At 34.1% G+C, this 22,531-nt stretch overlaps 1 protein-coding gene across 1 annotated transcript; it reads right to left on the bottom strand.

Moving 5' to 3' along the window:
* Positions 1-1,311: 1,311 nt before the first annotated feature.
* On the bottom strand, positions 1,312-20,694 carry LOC129221102 (MICAL-like protein 1). The gene is given in 6 exon segments (XM_054855549.1): positions 1,312-2,061; positions 4,226-4,323; positions 7,362-7,509; positions 17,488-17,536; positions 20,541-20,641; positions 20,644-20,694. Coding segments are annotated over 6 exon segments (453 nt in total). The 3' UTR covers positions 1,312-2,055.
* Between the last annotated feature and the right edge of the window lie 1,837 nt (positions 20,695-22,531).

The raw sequence follows: 22,531 nt of genomic DNA on the forward strand, positions 1-22,531 counted from the left end.
AAGCCTGATACTCATTTTAGTGCTCAACTTTCCTGCAGTGGAAAATCTTTCCGAATTCACGCAGGTCAATGGTACTGTTAACAATGCGCGGTACACCTCTTTAAATTGTCTAGAAGTTCTTTATCTTTAAATAATTCGATCTCTTGCGTGTTATTTTTCGATAAACCCTTTTGTGTATGTATGTTTCTTTTGTATTGTGTTACTATTTTTTTTTTAAATTTATAGCTGGTTTTAATTTCTTTCCAAGAAAGGATATGTTTAGCTATTATTATTCGAATGAACCGATGTAATATTTTCATTTCAAGATGTCTAATGACATTTCTCTGTGGCATATCTTAATACGCAGATGATGTAACTAGGGGTGTCCATTCCCCCCGACTGCGATGGGACCCCTCAATTTTACCAAGTCTCCTTTTTCCTCAAGAATTGCGACCCACTAATAAAAAGACAAATTCTTTTAAAGTAATTTCTCCAAACGTTTCTGTGGTATTATCTGCCTCGTAATCCCCCCCCCCCCACGACACAAACACATGAGTATCCTTGCTATAGCTATATTATAATATAGATAATATATAAATTGCCAAACTATAATACTATACATAAATTGCCAAAATATTTATTCACCAATATGGCCTCTGACTTTTCTCTGTTGCAGATACTTATCTAATAGGCTTTGCAGTCCCCCCCCCCCATAAAATGTTGAATTTAACTACCTAAATATATCAATATATGGAAAATATCGATATTTTGAGAGCGATATATCGCGGTATTAAAATTCTGATATCGCCCAGCCCTAAGTTTAAAGTTATTATTTCGAAAGATGGCAGTGTTACAAAGTCTAAGTTCAGAATCTGTTGCTGCAATCTGCTGGATGTCGCAACAACTCAAAACGCGCAAGTTATCAACAGAATGTTAATTGAAGTTTTAATTAATGTATCTATGAATTACGGTTTTACAAATGTGACAAAATGAAATTTCCTTGTAAAATTTCGAGGTTTTGGTACCTCATTCAACTTTCAACTCCCAGTCGTTCTCGAGGAGATGAAGTGACAGACAGGTTTTAATTTCCGGTGAAGGATTTTAGTATGTATATTTCGTAAATAGATTTGTGATGTTCTGGACTTTTTTTTTCTTAACGATGAACGCTATACCACTTAGGATATAATTATTTTTTGACATTTTAAAGATATTTGTCTCCATTTTTTACTTGAAAATCTAAGTATAGCTGGATAATGCATGATATAAATGTTTTTTTATCACCAACTTCTAAACTAAATAAACACAACTGAAGTAAAATTTCAAAATTTTATTCTTACAAAACGTCAACACATTTATGTAAGGAACACTTCAGTATAGGAAATTATGTACAATATAAGTGCGCATAGTGTTAAGCATTTTGTATGTAAATTAAATCAGAAAAATGCATTTTTACACCGTTATAAAGATTTTGTTATGTATAATAAATAAAAAAAATAATAACCACCTTTAATTTATGCGTGGATTCTTTAAGTGCACAAATTAAATATTTTACTAAACAAGCAATGAGTTTATCAGCAACTTAAAATATTGCATTTAATTTCACTCACTAATCTTCTGAGCTTATTTATATTGAAAAATAAACAATGGTTAAAAATTTAAGTGAAAAGAAAAGCTATCTAAAACTCGAAATATTTTCTTTTGTAACCTATTTTTGTGGATAAAATAAACGATTGGAGGCAATTTTATTTGTTACATGCGCAACTACAAAATCATATAAACTTAAAACTTTTTACACATCTAACATCTACAAAATAATAATAAAAAACATCAAAACAACAAAAATCAAAAATAACGCTTTTATGCATTAGCGTACGAAAATACACTTTAGGTAATAAAAATACATTTTATATTACACACACATTTGTCAAACATAGTTCGAAATTAAAGTTCTTCGTAAACATATGAACTGATGAAAACGGAAAACAGGAAGAGAAGGGAGTAACTTTATAAATGACCACGTAGAGCATAAATGATGAGCAATGTTCTTGAAGACTGGTGGATGTGCAACAAACAAGTTTAGCGCTGAAAGGAGAAAAAGAAAAATAATGAAATTAAAATTGGAGAAAATCACGCGGATTATAAGAATGAGTAAGTGGATAAAACAATCACTTCATCTCGGTTCAAGTTTTAAACTTAATATTGATTAAAAAAAATAAATAAATAATTTGAATTTCGACCTCTTGAATTCAAATTATGTTTTTCGCAATCACGAGTGTGTGTATGTAGGTAAGTGTGTTTATGTGTGTGTGTGGGGGGGGGTATGTGTGTAGGGGGGGTATGTGTATGTGTGTGTAGGCATGTGTGTTTATCTGTGTGCAGGTATGAGTATGATGAGTGTGTGGGTGGTTGTGTGTAGGCATGAGTGTGATGAGTGTGTGGGTATGTGTAGGTGTCTGTATGTATGTGTTTGTGTGTATGTGTTTGTGTGTGTAGGTGTATGTATTTGTGTGCGCACGTGTGTGTGTAGTTGTGTATGTATGCGTGTGTGTGTAGCATATGGATGCAACCTGGAGGCGGTTTTCGCTATAGGAGCAGCATCGTGAGGAGCCGGTCGACGGTGATGCTGCGGAGGGTGGCGGTGGGAAAATAAAATGACAGCCCATCAAAAAACAGTCAAGTGAGAACAATAAGCAATCGTGATTGCTCAAAAAAATTTTTGTTTGCTATGTTTTCTGCTTTCAGCAAAAAGTTTTAACCTGAGCTATGCATGCAAGCAATACATTATCTTTTAAATTCAGTAAACTTTTTAAGCTTTATTACGTAATGTAAGCAGTAAATGATCCTTTCATTGTAGTGAAAGTTTGAAGCTTAACTGTATGCAGACAATAAAGGAACATTTTTTTTTTCAAGCAATAAGGGACTGTCCATAAATGATGTCACTTTTTTCCAAAAAATCCTCCTCCTCCCCTTCTGCCCTTTGTCATAAAGAGTCGGTTCTTTTTACACCCTCCCAGGTCCGTCATTCGGGGAATCAGGGGGAGGGTCTATTGCCACCCCCTTCCGGTTTTAAAAACATATGCATCTTTGCTTGTATTTTGATGCTTTTCCCCCCAATTAAATACATTGGATTCATGCACTTTGCCGTCCCCCCCCCCGGAAAGTTCAGAAATCACGGGCCTGCCCCTTGCTTTGCCCTTGACATGCAACAAGACATGGTCGTGCACAGAAATTTTGTGGTTCGTCACAGATGACTTTTATGGGGACCATAATACGATGACCTCCATATTGTTTGTCCCCCAACGTCCCTACATATATTTCACTCCTCATTTTAAAAATCTTGGGCTCCCTTCAGATTCGCCCCCCCCCCCCCCCCCCCGGGATTGCTTCTGGGACAAGAAAACCCTTGTCACATGCACTTTTTTTGAAAAAATAAGTATACTAGCTGCCATGCCCCGCGTTAAACGGTCTACCTCCAGATTAAAAGTTGTGTTAAGGTCAAGTGACGCATGTTCAACAACAACGGTTAAATAAAGGGAAAAAATTCGATACAATTTACTCACAACGAAAAAAGAGCAATTTGAAGACTCAAATTATAATTCAATCCTTTTTCAGCTTCTCCAAAATTCCCCAGAAATTTAGTCACCGTTATTAATAGGGGCAAACAGTCTGCTTCACGGATTTTCCGGCAAAAATCTTGGAGGAGGGGGGGGGGGGAGGATTTATGCAAGGGAAAGATCCGATCCGACGAAAACTAGTTTTGTATAAGAAAAAATCCTATTGGGGTGACGAGGGGGAGGTTGTCCCTCATTAGGGGCGGAAAATTTGTTACGTAACCGATTAAAAAATGATCATTTTATTTTAGTGAAGGATTCAAGTCTAACTATGTACTGTCTGTTCTCGAACTCCGCGACTAGCAGCTGCGAACGGTTCCAACTGAAAAAGGGGTGATGGTTTAAGGAAGTGCACTTTCCGATGCATTCAGTTTTTACTTGCTCGTTACTTCCTTCTTGCTATCACACCTGTTTCGATAAAATCAGAAGAGACCTGACGCATGCGCAAATTCGAGTAAGGTTTCGCGTTAAAATATCGAACAGTGTATGCAACAATATTACATATTTTTGAAAAACAAATGCGAATGCATGCAAATCGTTTACATTTGAAGACGTGTTGGATCTCTGAGTGTCTTTAAAGGTTTTCTAATAAAAATAAGAAAATGTAAGTAACTTGAAGGGTAAAGAAAACTTACTTTGTTTAAAGGTCCCGTATGAATGCTTGTCGTGGGAGCTCGACTGCAAGGCAAAGGGGACACGTGACTGGTCACAGGTTTAGGAGCAGGAATTCCCACTGGAGGTTAGAACACACAATATTTTATGAATTACATAACAAAACAAAAAGAAAACATTTACTCATGTACTGAAATGTTTACCTATTATGGAAACAATAAATGAGCAAACCAACGTTTTGCCTAAGCACTGGCATAAGGGCAGGAATTAACTGCTTTATAAAACATCGGTCTGTTGATTTATTTGCATAAGTTGTTTAAAGGTTCATAAATTTCTTCTAGACAATAAAAGTTTTAAGCTTAGTTAGGTATGCAAGTAATTGGTATAACCCTTTTACTTCAGCAAAAGTTTTGAGCTTAGCTACGTATGCAAGCAATAATAAATGATCATTTTATTCTAATAAACGTTTCAAGCAGGACTATGCATGCAAGCAGTAAATGATAATTTTATTGCAATAAAAGTGTTAAGCTTAATTATGTATGCATGTGATCATTTCATGGGTTAAATACTACGACTTCGATTAGGTAACTAAAATTTAGTTTTCAGACACCTAGAATTTAGTCTAGTAGTTGTGGTTGTGGATAAAAGCTTTTCGTCTGTCAGTGAAATCACCGAATGAACAATGAATAGTTTAGGAAACCCGTATTAAGTCTTGGCTCGAGGGATAAAAAAGCTCCTATGAAACAAAAAGGCTAAAATAAGTTTTAAGAGTTACTAAAAAAAAAAAGCATCGCGCGTGTTTTGAGCTAATGAGTAAGTTTTCCTCTACTTATTGACTCAAAAAATAAATAAATAAATAAATAAGTGATATATTTAGTATCTTTTAAAGCGGAAATCTATACAAGTACTTAACTATCATAGTATTCCAAGCTTTGCAAAGATAATGTAATATTTTGAATTAAAAACAAAAAGGCCAATCATCAAAACACTTATACTTTCCTTCTCTGTTGTTATTTTTTTCATTGTAATCATTGTATTTGGGTTTTCAATTCATTTTAACAAGCAACGTAAAATTCATTTCTGTTACGACACAAATGTTTCTGTACATAGACGATTTTACCCCAGTTTCTCCGCAATATTAGGTACTAAATATACTGCTGTCATCGTCTGCAACGCAACTTTTTCCTAATACAGGGTGGCGACAGATCAGGGAAATCAGGGAGATCAGGGAAAAGTCAGGGAACTTTATTAATCAGGGAAAAATCAGGGAACTATCAGGGAATTTCAAAAAAATAACAAAAATTCAGGGAAAAGTGATTAAATGAAGAAAAATTTTTTTTTTTGCTTTGCAAAATTAAGTACCCTAATTTCCTACGAGTCTTCTGCCAATTATCTGTTGAGAAAAAAGTAAAATTAATGAGGTGCGATTATACACTGCTGCACATTTGTGCATCTTTTTTTCTCAACGTCAAAGTATTGAATCTTAACTTATTAAACATAGGATGAACTTCCCATGATTGCTTCTGTGTCTGTAGAGTTTATTTTATGTAGCTCGAATTTACCTTTCACGAGTTCCATGCTACGTAACATAAACAACCCTACAGGCAAAGAGGAAGCCGTCATTAATTCCTTAGCTCCCTTGCCTTTACTCATTGTCTTGAAATAATTAGCGTACTGTAATCACGATTTCAAGATTTTTTTTTTTTTTTTAAATCAATACAGATAAAAGCTTAAAAATTATTACTTCATCGCGTTTTTAATTTAATTGCTAAAATTGAATGTTGAATGAGAATCAACTTAGGTTTTTGCCATCGTATTATTCGCTGTTGCCTCAGATTATATGAAGGTTTTTTTTTTTTTTTTTTTCAGACTATAAAATTCTTTTATTTTAAAACCAAGTTATCTATGTGTATATAAATATATTTTGAAATTAATTGATTTTTTTTTTTTTTTTGCATTTCAATGTTTGATACAAAAGTAATCTAAGATTCCCCCCCCCCCCATCCCAACAAATAAGAAAATCATTTGAAATTGAACTACTTTGTGTGTTTTTTTTTTTTTTTTTAATTATTCTTGCAGCAATAATTATACCGCTTGAAAATTTTGTTCAAAATTATTTCTGTATAAACTTTTTAGTTTTATCATGATTAGATATTTCTTTAAGAGTGCTTGTAATGTTTTTGTAGAATTCTTATGTTAACTAGTTACTGAAAGTAAAGTATAATTGTTTTAGATTTCCTATAACATTTCCCTGTAGATAATTTAATGTACTATTTTTAGTAAAAAATGGAGCATCTTTTCAAGATATATTTTAATTAACAGCTTAAAACGTTTTAAACACTGCATTTTATTCAATATGCAATGGTTTTCAAGTAGGGCAAAGCAAGGAAACTATTATCATTGGTAACGTAAATCAGGGAAATTTGGTGAACTTAGTCAGGGAAATCAGGGAAAAGTCAGGGAACTTTTTTTCACAGTTTCTGTCGCCACCCTGTAATACACATTTTCATTTATTATTAACTAGCGGTAACTGCACGATTTTGTCTGTGGTAGAAAATTAAAAGGTCATTTGTTTGGCCTTATATTTACAAATAATGGATTATGAATTTCTCGCCAATATGCTATGTTAATTTTCTCGTCCATGTTCTGGTAATTTACTCGTCCATGGTATGGTAATTCTCCCGGTATGGGCTTAAAATTTGAACAGAAAAGTGACAAAATCGAATTTTCGAAAAATCGCTTCGAGGTGCTCACCCCTATGCTACAAACTAATTTTGTGACAAATTTCATGAAAATCGGGCCAACGGTATTAACAGACATAGATCCAGACATAATACTTTCGGCTTTGTTATTAGTAAAGATTAACCAATTGATTTATTTTTTAGAAACATAAACAAATATTCTGGCGGTATGTGTAATTGCGTATTGCTCTAGGGCTCGGAATGATTTAAACAATTGTCAAACAACTTGCTTTTTTTGATGCCTTAATAAAGTTGGTGCAATGAAAGACGAAAAGAAAGAACTAATTTTTTTCTTTTCTTTTTTTAACTAGATAGACTGAAACTTTCTTGTCGGGGGAGATGAGGAGAAACTAGCCGCAATAAAAATTTAAAAAAAAAAAAAAAAAAAAACTTAGACAGGAATGAAACAATTACTTACGCTTATGAGGAGCACCATTTTCAAAAAATTGGTAAAATTGGGACACGTATGTAGCAATGCTGAGTGCGTCGGGTTCGTCGTATTTCACCATGTCTTCAGCATCCAGCAATGCGGGAATGCCCAACCTCTCTTCAGCTACTTGAAATGCCTAGAAAATTAAATGCATGTTAATTCACAAAATACAATAAATACATTTATATTAAAACTAGGAGTACCCGCACGGCTCTGCTCGTGCTATAAAACTAAATTAAAAAAAAACTCAGAGCAAGTGTAAATTTCTCTTTCCACTCCGAAATAAAAAGAAAGATCCTGTTTCGTTAGTTAAAATGTGCTCATATAATTTTGTCTGAGCTCCAAACATAGTCTATAAAGTAATTTTCAGAAAAATCCTGATATAAAGATTACCCCTGTCCGTCAAAATTCTCTCGAAAGAATTTTTTTTCCATTAATTTTTTGGGATGATTTTGTAAACTATATCACTCATTATGTCTCATTCAGTATGCGTTGGGGGCCTTCGTGGCTTTGTGGTAGAAACTTCGCTTCCAATGCCGGTAAACGTGGGTCCGATAACCTCGGATGCTCTGAGTGGTGTATTTCCTTTCTTTACGCTGAAAATCGGCGAGCAAGTTTGCAATTGCGGCAAGTTTTAGTCGTCAAAAAACAATTTCCAAAACATGTGCCCACTCCAATTATACAGTAACTTGCTAAGTTTAAATCCGGGATCAAAGAAAGTAAAAAATAGTTTTCAAAATGAATTGAACACGGGGCAATCCAATTTCCATGAGGAACTGCTATGGAACTTGTTATCCGTTGAGATCTGAATCTTGTCGGTGACACCGTCTATCCAGAACCTCATTTCTATCGAACTTGGCTACTTTTCACATTGATATTTTATTTGGATATCATTAAGTTTTGAAAGCTAAATCATAGTAATGTTCTTCTTTACAATTGAATGTAAAAGCGCGTACAAATACAACTTCCATCCCCTCCTGCTTTTTCGATGGACTGGTTTCTTTTCATTAGTAATTTCGAAAATATTTCGATAACTGGGGGTTTGGCGCTATCGACGATTATGGGCTATAATCGTTTGCTTCTGTCATTATCAGCAAGGCCATGGCCGAAATACATTAGTTCTTGGTCTTTGGCGTCCACAAATTTGGCGATAATAGGGAAAATTGCTAAGTCTCCTAGTTTTCAAACTCCTCCCACAATTTCTACACTGTCCAGGGGAATTATCATAACGTAGATCGTAAAATGTGCAGAATTGGCGAAAACATTTCCCCACTGCTTAATAATTCTGTGGCGCCAAGTTTGTGACCTTTATGAAATTAAAATGAAGCGAAACTAAAAGACGTAACCATGGTAATGCAAAACAAAACATTAGCAATTTTAATGGAGATTAGATTTATCCGAAGTTTATTTTTAACGGCTTGTAACTTTTTTTCCTTTGGAGATAGAAGGTTATTTTTTCGACCATAGGTCGAGATATTTCTGGAGTAAAAAATGTCGCATTTTCCAACGGTGTCAAAAAGAAAACTGTGGGACAATTCCTTCACTTTTTATTGATAAATTTAATGAAGAAAGTATTGCAGAAATTTCAGCTAAGCCTAAAAAAGTTCGAGCTAAAAACGCAAATTACTCCCGTCGTAATGAAGTTAGAGCATTGAAACAAATTGCTTAGAACGCGAAAAATTCTACCCTTTTCAACGATATAAAATATTAATGTATGTGCAAGTAATTTTTCACCCCTTTAATAGCCAATAATAGGCAATTTACGTGAAATTTGGGCCTAAATTGGAATTTAAAAAAGAACTATTTATCGGATTTTTTCGAACTATAGCCTATGTTACTCAGTAAGAAAGCAACTTTCATATAGTGAAAGAATTTTTCAAATAGGTGCAGGGGTTCCGGAGATTACTTCGAACATATAAACACACAAAAATCCGCCCTCTCTCTTTATAATATTAGTAAAGATAATACAACACACATTTTCATTATACGATAAGCTTGAAAGAATTACAACGAATTTTTTTTTTATTAATGGTGTGAAATTAGTTTTCCTTTTGATTACGGTGGTTACCAATTCTCGCCCAGGCTGCATGTGCCCACTTTTCTTCTTTTTGGTTCTTGCCCGGTCTTACTTGTAAAATATTTGGAAAAGGTATCGTTTGACATTCTTACCGCATAAAGCTTTTAAGCAAAATTACTCAAGCTTTTTTTTTTACACCAACAGTATCTTATAAATAAACTCGTAATAAGAAAGTGGGGCCCAAACATCACATTGATTTCTAGAGTGTGAAATACGGTAGTATTAATATTAAGCTAGTCCCAAAACTTCGCCAACTCAACGAAATTTCAGAATCAATCACGCACAATCAGATTTATGGGAATGAAAGAAACTTTTTCACCTATCACTTTGACACCATTTTAGCACATTTATAATCCAGTGTGCTCTAGAAAAAGGGAAGAATAAAGTGATTCACCCAAATAGATATTTTTCGCATTTTCCTGAAATTTTCTTCAAACTTTTGAACGTTGACCCTGTTTGTTTCAAGTCATATAAAGACTATTTTCACCTCTTGCTTGCTTATTATTCTTTCAGTTATATTAGCCACTTCTACTTCTCTTTCATACACAAACATAATCTGGGCACAATTTGACGCTCTGATTAGTTTGCCTTGCTTTTACACATTCTAATCGCAATAAATAAATAAATAAAAATAAAAAATGAATTGATAAGTCAATGAAGTAGTAATGACAGTGACTGCAAATTTTGGAGCTGATGATTTTAATAGATTGCACTGCATTATTATAATTCCCCCCCCCCCCCCACTTTTCCTCTCGTCTTTTTTTTTTTCCAACTACCGTTTTCCTTTAAACTTTATTTCAGTTGATTGCACACATGTATGTGTATGTATTTGCAGGGGAGTCACAAACTAAAATTTTTGGGAGGGCGACAATTCTTTATTTGCCGAATGATTAAAGTAGGCAGACAAATCACACATTCTACATAACAGCTAATAAGAAAGAATATCGTGTATCATTAAAAAAATAATAAGCTGAAAAAAATAATCTCAATGTTGCAATATTGTCTCCTAATTTGCCGAATCACCAAAAAAAAAGAAAGAAAAAATGCCGAATAGGGAAATTTTTTGGGAGACCGCAGTGACCTCCCTAGACGCCCGAAGTGACCTCATTTAGGCGCCCCTGTATCCTGTATGTATGTATGCATAGTACTATGTTCTTGACATCTTTGTATATGAGTTTCTTCGGGGGTGCGTACAGCGATCGTGGCGCAGTCCATTTTCCCTTTTTCGAGCGGTATGGGAAATTCGGGAGTTCGTTAAATTTTAGGGGCGCGCTATTGCTTTTGGTGGAGAGCACACCTGGTTTCTTTACTTGAAACATATCAATATGTGAAGCAGGCCCATCATTGAAGGATCGGGGGGGGGGGGAGGTGAATAACCTTCCCCTCTGAATTTCTAATATAACTATGCACTTCTGTTGTTTTTTGTTTTTTCCTGCAGCAGGGGTGGTTCCCAACTAGAGGGGGGAGAGTGTTATAGCGCTGACAATGCCTTAAAAATTTTAGTGGAGACGTTTAAAGAGTAATTTCATCTTTTATTGAAGGGGGATGGTCATTCCTGCATGTGATATTCATTGAGCATGTAGCCTTTGCATCCTCTGGAAAACCTTCAAATGACAGGCCTGCTTTGAAGTACAACAGAACACAGAAAGCATCGCAATTAACACGGCATCTTCTTTTATTCTACACTAACCGCCATCATCCTTTATTTATGAAGCGTTTCTTAATAAAAGAGAATCAGACGTAAAGAAAAATTAATTTTGGCTTGCTCTTACGAAACAACACATCTTCTTTCCACACAAAAACGAGCATGAAATAAACTTGTTCCGAAAAGTTATTACGCTTCCAGAAAGGGCTAATGGCCAACCTCTTTGCCCTCTAACCCGGAAGATTTCATTTTCAAGCAGCAGTAATGGCTGAATGAGCGACCGGGCAGGAAACGGTGAATAAATTAGGCAATAAAAATGCAAAAGCTACCGCCCGACGAAACCTCATTAATTTTCGTATCAGAAAAAAAAAAGATGCATTTTTACTCTCACGTTGTTATATATATGCCAGTATGTTTTTTAACTTTCTTTTCTTTTTGCAGGCGTATGGTCACAACCCTTTATTTGCCAGTGCTGATGACATTAGTAGGGTAAAAGTTCACAGCCAGGTTACCGTGGCCTAGATTCGAAGACCAGTAACTCAAGTGACTCGAAGGAGTTACAAAAGGAGGCATCTTCCCCGTCAGCAAAACAGGCATAATAGTAAACGAGTTGGGAATTATACCATCCGAATTCACCGAAACTTTTGACAAAGAAACGGGTTCCACACACAAAAGTGGGCTTTAGCCACCAAATTACAGATGTAGGTCGGATGGTTCTAAGAAATTAACTTGTGTCCTAAGTGCAATGTAATTTGCTGTGACTTTTTAAAATTAACAACACCTTGAAGATGAATGCCGAAATGTCAGGTTTTAAATTATTTATATTGTTGTTTCTAACAAGAAAATAACATTCCTAACTGAAATAAAGGTAATATGCCATCGCTCTAAATTCTCAGTGAGGACAATGAAACCAATTAAAATTGAATAACACGGAAGATTTAAATGTAATATCGTACCACAAAGTCGCTGCAGGTTAAAACACATTTCAAAATACCACATCCTAGTTTATCTACTTCAGCATAATAGCAACTTGAATTAAACAAGCATAAAAGATGCTCATTTCGGCATTTTTGTGAAGTATTTTGGAATTTAACGAGATCATCATTCCATTGTTTAAGTGGCTAAGTATGTGCTGCTTGGCTGCAATTGGAAAACCTAATTATGCGAAGAGAACAACAGTCCAGCAAGGACAGTGTTCAATTTGCGTCCGTACTGAGACTATTCTGTCAAATGCATTTAATTTAGCAACTTGTTGCCTTAGATCCTTAGATCAAAGGAATGTTGTCTTTAAAAAAAAAAAACTGTTTTACAATATTTTCCTTTACTTCAGGCTATCTTTGGGTGACTTAAAAAGAAGGAAAGGGATTTCAGAAGTTTTCCCCTATAGTTTTTTTGAACAGTTGAAGTCCTTAAACCTCAATCTAAGATTTCCCTTTGTGACTTCAGAGGAAGATTCGGAAGACTACCCCGATTGTTTTCTTAAATTGAACTTTTAAAACGCAGTTATACACTATCTTCTTTACTGACGTAAGGGAAAGGTGGGTTCCCTCCCTTCCTAGAAAAGATTCCTATATTAGAGTTAATAACAGAAATTTAGACCAACTTTTAAAGTTATTGGAAGAAAAAAGTGCATTCGGGAGTTCTCCATGGGAATTTTTCGAAATTGAAGCCTTAAAATTGCAATTTTAAGATATCTGTGGCGATTTTATGGTTCATGAAAAATACCTAGAAATGACTTGAACTTAAAAGCTTTAAAACGTTAATGTGGTCTTTGACCATGAAAAAAGTGCGGGGGGCAACGGGTGATCCCCCTGAATGATGGGTCTCAGTGTACCTTTAAAGTGAGGTGCAACTATTGATTACATATATCTTTAATATGCTACTTCGCACCAGTTATATAAACTAACTTAGCGTGAGTTTTGTAGCAAGAAAAGGTATTAAACGTACAATTTAAATCAATAATTACAATATGCAATATACCGACAGCTTACTGATGACATCCAAAGACTGCAGTTTCTTCAAGTTCTGAAATGTGCCACATTTGAGCTTCATTTTCATAACGAAATCCTAGTTTATTGACGTTTGCAGTTTGTCAGAAATTGGTAATGAAAGACCCAAAAAGTTGCGAATAGAATTTTTTTTTAAATGTCTCCTGTCGAAAAAATAAATTAAAAAAAAAAAAAAAACCGCCGTATTTTTACCGGTTCAAGAATACGAGACATTTAATTTCTAATCGAAATAGTTCGTAAACATATTTTACATTATGTAAGAAGATGACTACGTCTAAGCTATAAAAAAGCAAAAAAAAAAAAAAACTAAAAGCTTAATTTTGATGAATCTTCAAAAAAATCTACTGCTTTTGGTTTTTCTTTCGTTTTTGGAAAAATTTCAAATTACTTTAGTTATTTAGTTCGTGGTGGAACAAGTAGCCTCCCTCCCCACCTCAATGGTTTCGATAGTGTTGGCAGTCGATAATGTTGAAATTTTGAAGTGAATATGTTGAGGTGTGTCATATTTACTCAGCTATCCACGTTTCTTGAAATATGAATTTAATTAGCTATCGGTGCTAAAAGACACACACACACACAAAAAAAAAAAAAAAAAAAAAGAAGAAGAAGAAGAAAGGAAGGAACACGAAAGATGTAAATATGAAACTAAAAAAAAAAAAAATCTCTTGTACTTCTTTTATCCATACGAAGCATTTAGTTTCAAATCAAAGTAGTTCGCAAGCAAAAGGTACTTGACCTGGTCGGAAGTTTTAAAAGCGGAGAATAAGGAAGCATTTGCAATTCTGAATGATGCTCAGTCAACACAACAGTTCTCCGATTACATTTATCGCTCGGCTTCATCGATAAACCGTAACTTCAAATTCAACAATAGCACGAATTACCGACAAAGACGACACCGTTCCTTTCCCTTTCGTGCGAAAAGGAGGAAAATAGAAGCACTGTTAACTTACAGGCAATGACGGGTTAAAATTCGAGCCACTTTTACAGATTGAGTTCGAGTTTCATAATCACGTAATTGGATGTGATCATTTAACGCAGCCGTTGGCAACCGCTTTTGGATGCGAGTAAAAAGTATAAAAATAAATAATAAATAAATTTTCTCTGAAATTGTTACAATTTTAAATAAATAACAAAAATAACTATTAAAAGACTAGAAAATCGCCCGACAAGGTATGACGGGTGAAAATTGCTTCAATATTTGAAAGAAGCAATTGCCTGTTTGGTGATATTTCAATAGAAATTTCAACCCTAGCTCTCCAGTGGATTAAAAATGAAACTCCAGTAGATAGCGTGAATTGTTGACCACTTTTTCGTTTATTTATTCTCCTAAAATGACAGTGTTACCCAGTTAAGTTACCGGATCCAGTTTAGCCTTCTCATAATAAAGCATTTCCCTGCATGTCAAACATTGCCAGAAAATATTGTCAAATTATGATGCTACGGCGCGAGTTCAATGTGGTGGTTTCCTTCAGTCAAAAGTACTACTTTTAGTCATTGAAATGGATAGAATGAGCAAGAAAAATTACATGGACCCAGAAAATACTTTCATTTTCCCAACAGATTTTTTTAATTAATTTTTTTAAATGTTCGATTTTTCAAACAAGGCGTGGTCTTTATGACGTCACAAATGATGCAATTTGGCGCATCTTTCTACTACGTTTCCACGTTATGATAATCAAGCAGCGAATTAAAATTGCGTCTACGCTTGCTATCAACCATATCGTTGCCAATACACGTGAGTAAAGATGCGAATTAAATATTTTGTTCTTTGAATGGCAACATTAAATGGCATTTTATCATTTGTGATGTCGTCACACGACAGAAGTGTTAACAATGAAAGCGCAACGATTTGAGTAATTTTTTAAAAATATTAAATTTAAATAAATTATTTAAAAAATGGTCAGATCCTGTTTTTAAGCATGCTCTTTAAGATAAAAATACTTTTAAAATTTTGGAAACGACCACATTGGCTATTATATATATGATGTTAACTGAACGTTGAATTTTGCACATTGTGCATATTTGTAAAGAATTGCAGGCAAGTGTATTGCGGTTGCAAGGAACGCCTTTTTCAATGCAAATGATGAGAGCTCCTGGATTTAGAAAGACATCTGACAAAAGCTTTTGACAGATGTATCTATTTATAAATTATTGAATTTTGAAAATATTTACCTTCGCGTCAGCTGTTTACATTGATCATTACAACATTATTAGACAAAAATTTGCTATGAATATTGTTTACAAATGTTTCTGAGTTATCCAGGAGCCTTCAGGGCGGGAAAATAAAGCTATGCAGTATGACATAATAAATGCGCGGTACCTATGCAAATTATTGCAAATTCAATAAAAATGTTAGATAAAATTTAAAAAAAAAAAAAACTATGACAAGAAGAATTACAAGAATTGATGACTTAAATCCTGAACAATTTGAATTGTAGTATGTACGTACCGAAAACGAATTCAGAACTTGGGGGGGGGGGGGGGGGGAGGGGGGGGAGAGAGAATAAATGAACAGAATTTGAGTTTTTAACTAAGTTGGACATTCTTTAAAAGGTGGACAGCTTTTCAAAGACCAATCCAGAGAGTTAAACGCGTAGTTGGATTTCTAAGCAGTGTTAGCCACTTTGTATTCAATTCATACTATGCCAGTTTGGGTTGTAACAAACTTTCGGGTTGGGTACACACTTTTTTTTCTTCACAAAATATGGTTTTTACTTTTGTTTTATCAAACGAATAAAAGATACATTAAAAGTAATATTTTAACGTATTTCGTAGATTCAGTCCGCGAAAATACATTAAAAATAACAAAATACTACACAGAAATATGTCAGAATTGGAAATTCACAAACGAGTCCATTTGATTTATTGCCAAGAACAACAGTTCCAGAAATCTATATAAAAATTAAGTTAACAATATAGCGCACAAGGCAGCATAAACAACAATGCAGTGCAGCAATTTTATACTGTATGCATTTTATTAGTTACGTTCAAAAAAGCTGGCGCACCTTCAAAGGGTTAAGTTCAACAATCTAACAGTCTACCTAAAAATAATAAATGAAGTTAATTTCATGGGTTTCGTTTTTGTTTCATCTTCCACGAAAGATAAAATAAAAAAGAAAAATAAAAAAAAAAATAATTAAATAATTTAAAAAAAAAAAAAGAAATTAACTTCTTTTAGTACATAGTTCTGACGTGAGATGGCGCCACTACCGAATGAGTTGCGAAAACTATAGAACTTAATTCAAATTATATTTTAAATTGCTCTTATTTATTACAAAATAAATAAACACGTTCAGCAGAGGTGCGAACGGAGGGTGGGAAGGGATCATGGCGCAGACTGTGGCATCGAAATTTTAAGAGGGATAATTTGAGCGTTTTTTTATTTGAAGTGGGGGGGGGGGGTTGGGGGTTGGTGTCTGAGAGGTGCTCGGGTGTAATTGAGTGCCATGCCACTACCCTTGCAGGGATGAGCATCGCTGCTCACCCGGTGGGTTTTCCCAAAGAGGGGGGGGGGGGGTCAAGGCGCAGGCTATGCCATTGAACCAATTTGGGGGCTGGGGCAGCAGTAAGCCCAGTCCCCAGTGGCAACCTGTGTACCCGGGGAGGGGGGGGGGGGGTTCATATGATGTCAAACACATATTTTTTCTAGTGTCGTAAAACTCCAGCCTACCCTTCGCGGCAAATTTAAACGCGGATCTGAGTGAGTCATAATTCCGTTGACAAGACGAAAGAAGCTCAAAAATTAAAGTTTTAGACGGTTACGTTTCTAAAAATTTCCGGAGTGAACTGACTCCGACCCCACCCCCTTTTTTATCTATTCGACGTTTTCCTAAGGAAAATCCCCTTACCCACCTTTCTCCCCCAACTTCGCCAAACAGCTGAAAATGACGGTATTTTAGCAATTTCAAATAAGTTCCAGCACGGAAGCTCCTTCTTCTCCACTATCTAACATTGCCAAGACAGGTTTAAAATGTGTTTTTAGGAGGGTAAATCCTGAATCTTCCATCCCTTCCTGTAATATCACCAAACATAGATTGAAACGGCGTTTTTAGCACTCAATTTCCAAAAATTTACTACAGGGAGAGAGAGAACTATCTTCCATTCCCTACTATTGCCAAATATAGCCCAACAATGTATATTTAGGCATTCAATTTCAAAAATATTCCGAAACTGAGCACCTAGCTTCATCTCTGGCGTTTCTATGCATCCAAACATTGCGTTTTTAAAACTTAACCCTAAAAATAATAATTTTGCAAATAGCCCCAGCACTGTCTTATGTTTTTAAGCTAAGAACAGTTTCAGCAGACCCAGTTAAAAAATTTATCCATCCCTTGCCTACATAGTAGTTAACACTGTAGAAAGAAATGATTCATTTTACTTTACCAAAGCGTTATTGTACAGCATATTTTCCTTGCACAAAGATTCGAAATCTCTGAAAGGGAGGAAAAATGAATTTAGTTTTGAACAGAAAGTCAACACATGTGCAAAAATAATGGTAATTATAAGAATAATTAAAAGGCTAAGCAGTAAAAAAATGTTTCTATATGTTAAAATATATTAAATAATTTTAAAAAATACTTGTACCCTTTACTTTTTTTCCAATTCTACAACCAGGGTTGTTTGGTTTAAACCATGGTTTAAACCAATTGGTCTTTTAAAAAAAACCATGCGGTTTTTTTTTAAAATGTTTTGTTTTTTTTTTAAAAAGCCAAAAAAAAATCCATTTTACAGGTTTACATTGATTTCCCCACACATATTGAAAAATGTAAAATTCCATTTATGCTAAGTTCCTAGCTAAGTTACAGAGATAAATACTAAAATTGCAAAGTTGCTTCTTCAAAATGTATTACAAGCTTTAATTGAAAAAAAATATTAATATATTTTTTATTTCATATATGTGCCATAAAGCAGATTTCAGTCAACTTCCATCATTACGCTTAATTTGCATGATTAGTTAAGATTTACTAAGGATTGAATCGTTTATTGTAGACGCAATCTACAATATTGCTCACTCTTGTTGCAGGGGTGTGACATTTTTGCCCATTTATTTGCACTTTCCTGGAATTTTAACTTTGACTTACTAACAGTCTAACTTAATTGTTTGCACCTAAAAATTAAGATTTGTTCTGCAGGTGAACACAATATTTTTTGAATCAAATTTTAAAAAAAAGTTTATACTTCACGTATATAACGTTTTTGGCAAAAAAATTTCTTGAAATAGAATTTGCTACACATTTATTTGTTCTAAAGAGTTTGCATTTAATATTTTTTAAACTTCAATGCTGGATGCAACATGTATGCCAGTAAATAAGCTGAATTTAAGCCATGTTACACCAATTTTTGTATTTTTGATTTGGTTCTTTGTTTTAGCGATAGTCGATATCTTTTCCAAGTCTTTCCAAAATAAGAACGGAGTCGAATATAGAGCAGCACTTTTTTTTAGAACTTTGTCAGTACAACAGCAATCGATTTTTTGACTGTTCAATCATGTACTGTTGTACATTTTGCTTTACTTCAATATTTGCGACATTGTGTGTATAAAAATCAGCATTATGTAAGATCAGAAAGAAAAAATATGAAAATTGTTCTTTTGCAAAGATTATGCTTAAAAATATAACTTTTACCTTTATTCAATAATTATCATATTATGTTGGTTTTATAAAGTTTTTTTCTTAAATCTTCATTATATTTTATCTTAACCCGCATCACAACCACTTCTTGTCGTATCATAAAGGGTCTATATGTACATGCATACTAATATGTTAATCAAGTCAAACATTTCAATCAATATTTCCCCGCAGAAAGCTATTTTAATTATTTAATTTAGCTACAAGATTTTGTTCTTATCTCTTTAATTAATCAAGAAATTAGGTATAATGTGACTATTGAATAACTGTTAATTACATGGAACCTTAATTACCTTCCAAAAACTAATTGTTTTTCTCGCAAATAGTATTTAAACCAAAAAAAAAACCCGGTTTAAAACAAAAAAAAACCTGGTTTAAAACCAAAAAACCGGTTTTTTGGGTTTTTTTTTTTTTTTTTTTTTTTGAAAAAAAAAAACGTTTTTTTTTTTTTTTTTACCAACCCTGTCTACAACGCAACTTAAATTTATACTATTGATCTGCCAAGGCTAAAGAAAATTTGTAAAATTGTTGAAACATCTACGTTTTAACTGTAAAAATCTACATTCAACCGAATTTGGGTTTCATATTTCATTTTGTCATTATTTGCTTCATATTGGAGTCGCTATTGACAATGCTACCAAAGTCCTCAAGCTTTTCAAAAGTCTTTCCTTCCCAAAAATGACCATGAATGTTTCATGTATGCTTAAAATGTAGATTTTTTTCTACATCACAGTAATTTTAACGTTTAATTTAAACTGGCTAGGCTACACCGCATCTTAAAGCTGGAAATCATGTCATAAATAGTATTGCCGTGCAACAGTTTACTGCGCAAAAACCCTCCCAGTCCCTGCTAAGAAAGTTCAGATTTATTTGGAATTATTCAGGGTCCTATATATGCTTTTATTTTTGACTATATACATACTCATGTGTGCACGCTGAGAAACTGACGAACTATTGGCCGGTGCGAACGCTAAAATATTGCACCAATATCAATACTACGGATGGCTGGCGTCCAAAAGTAAACCAAAATCAGTCCTATACCAGTTTTTGAGAAGTTAGTAAACTGCAGGGCCGTAGTAATGAGCATTTAACTATGGCAGCTTGTAAAAGAAAATTGAACTACGTTTTATCGCACTAATTAGCAGATTATTGCATACACGTGTTTCGGGGGGTTTCAAGGAACCTCTTTTTCAATGCAAAAATAGTGAGCTTGGGGCTTGGTAATAAGCAATATTTTGCTTTAAAAAAGGGGGCTCCTTGAAAACCACCATAAACGTGTATGCTATGCAGTAATCTGCTAATTTTGTATGATAAAACGTTGTTTATTTTCTTTTACTTTTCTGCACAAAGGTGTTTATCTATTTATTATGGCGTCTTGATTTCAACTGTTTTTTGAACGTATAATGAATATTTGAAGGTGCAGCAAAGATATTGCCCCTTTTTCAAGAAGAATTTTATGAACGTTTCATTTGTACTGTCCGTTCACTTTTCTTGTGGAAAATTGGCAAGCGGGGCAATTTAGACGATTGTACGCGAATGACTCTAGCAGAGAAACGGGATCAATAGCGAGGCGGGTTTTTTTTTTTTTTTTTTTGATGGGAATGTGTCGTTCATTTCAATGAAATGAACAATGAGACATTTCAATGTCTCTTCTTTGAATTTCGACCAATTGGCATCCCTGCAATACAATTTATTTTGTCCCTTTTGCCTATAAACTAGATGTTTGCCTTCCCATCGAAGTATGCTCTGCAATTATGAAAAAAAAAAAAAAAAAAGAAAAGAAAAAGATCGAATGATAAAAGAACTCACATAAGATCGGGTCTGAAGTGATGGATCATGGCACAGAAAGCCAGTCCGTCTTTCCAGGAGCTTGACATGTCATTGACTCGAACGTTTCTGTATCCATTAGTGGACAACGACGACACCACAGTTCCAAAGCTCTCATTCCACGCTTCTCGCCCATATTCTCGATAGGGATTCTGAAATAGAAGTGAAATTAGGTTTCATTGTGAAATCACATCCATTTGAAATAAATAAATAAATACAATAAGTGCAGGAGACACCCTGTTATCAGGTCTCTGTCTATTTTTTCCAACAAGAATTTTTTTTTTAAATCTTCGTGCAATGCATCCTCAGAAAATTTCCGACTTCAGCAGCACAACTAATTAAGTACAAAAATATTTAATTGTTGCAGTTAATTTGACAATATTTTCGACCTAAATGTAGCGACCAATTTCGGACGAAGGGAGTATTTACTTTGTAAATCGCAAACAACTGTGACCCAAAAAAAAAAGAATGGGAAAGTTATCTTATGTAAACGTGTTAGAAATTATGCCTATCTTTATATATTAATAGGCAAGTCGTTTTCTTTCGGTACCGATTCCTCCTCTGTTTGTAAACCAATTTCCTTCTTTTTTTTTTTTTTTTTTTTGTTCAGTAGCTATGGCCGAGTTTTAGTGTCATCAATGAAAATTTTTGAAATCGAACGCTAATTAACGGAGATATTAATTAAAAACGCATTTTCGTCCTAAATGGCTCTTTCTACGCTAACGGATGGTCCATTTTTTTTCGAATTTGACATGGTTGGAAAGGTCTTTAAAAAATACTCCTAATGAAGAAATTGTCAGGGTGCAATAACCTAAATCCACTAGAAAAAAAGTTAAGCGTTTTTTAGTTAACGGATCGTAAGAATTTTAATATGGGTCGATTCGATATATATTCGATATGATTGATAGCAAGCGTAGAGCGCAATTTTAATTCGCTTCTTGAGTATCATATCGTGGAATCGCGGTAGAAAGATGCGGCAAAGTGCATCATTTGTGACGTCATCAAGACCACGCCTTGTTTCAAAAATCGAACATTTTAAAAAAATAACTAAACATAACTGTTGAGAAAATGAAAGTATTGTCTGGGTCCATGTTTTTTTTTTTTTTTTTTTTTTTTTTTTTGCTTATTCTATCAATTACAGTGAGAAAAAGTACTACTTTTGACTGAAGGAAACAACCCAGCGGCGTAGCGTAGGTTTCTGTCACCCGAGGCAGGCACCAAATTTGCCGCGCCTCACAGTGGGGCAGCCTAATGTTAATTTTGGACATTGGGCGGAAAATTAAACCATTTAGTTTCGCATTTTTACTGTTGTATTGATAAACTAAGAACATATTCCCACTAATCTTACTAGTTTTTAACATTATTACCCGAAGATAATACCTTGAATTCGAAGAATTAACTAGCTACTTCGTTAGAAGACAATTTAGTAAACAGTAGATAACTTGTTTAAGAACTGTTCAAATTTAATAGTGTGATGTGCTAGGCTTTATGCACTCGTAATAAATAAGAAAAATACCCAAAAACGTTTCTTAGAAAATACGAAAATTTTGGAGATAATTTTCAAAGTATTTTAAATGTATTTTTGAATTACGAAAATCGCTAACAAACGCTAACAAAACTATTATATCCCAAGCATTGTAGAGAGTTTCAGCTTTCATAATCCGGTTTTAGTTTTTGCCTAAACTTGCCTATTCAAAAGATATTGAAAATTAAAGATAAGTAAATACAGTGAAACCCCTCTATTACGGACACTAACGGGACAAACTTTTTTGTCCGTAAGAGAGGGGTGTCCGCTTTACAGAGGTTTTTTTAATTTAATTAACTTTAGTTATTTGTTTATGTTTTTTTGAAATCTTAAATGAAATATGTGTGAATTCTACTCTTTCATATGCATAGATTTTTTTTAATTTACTAGTTTTTACCAACATATACATAATAAACAATTATTTTATCAGGTTAAATTCAAATATTAC

This window comes from Uloborus diversus, chromosome 4 (genome assembly GCF_026930045.1).
Source record: "Uloborus diversus isolate 005 chromosome 4, Udiv.v.3.1, whole genome shotgun sequence".
Taxonomy (NCBI): Eukaryota; Metazoa; Arthropoda; class Arachnida; order Araneae; family Uloboridae; genus Uloborus; species Uloborus diversus.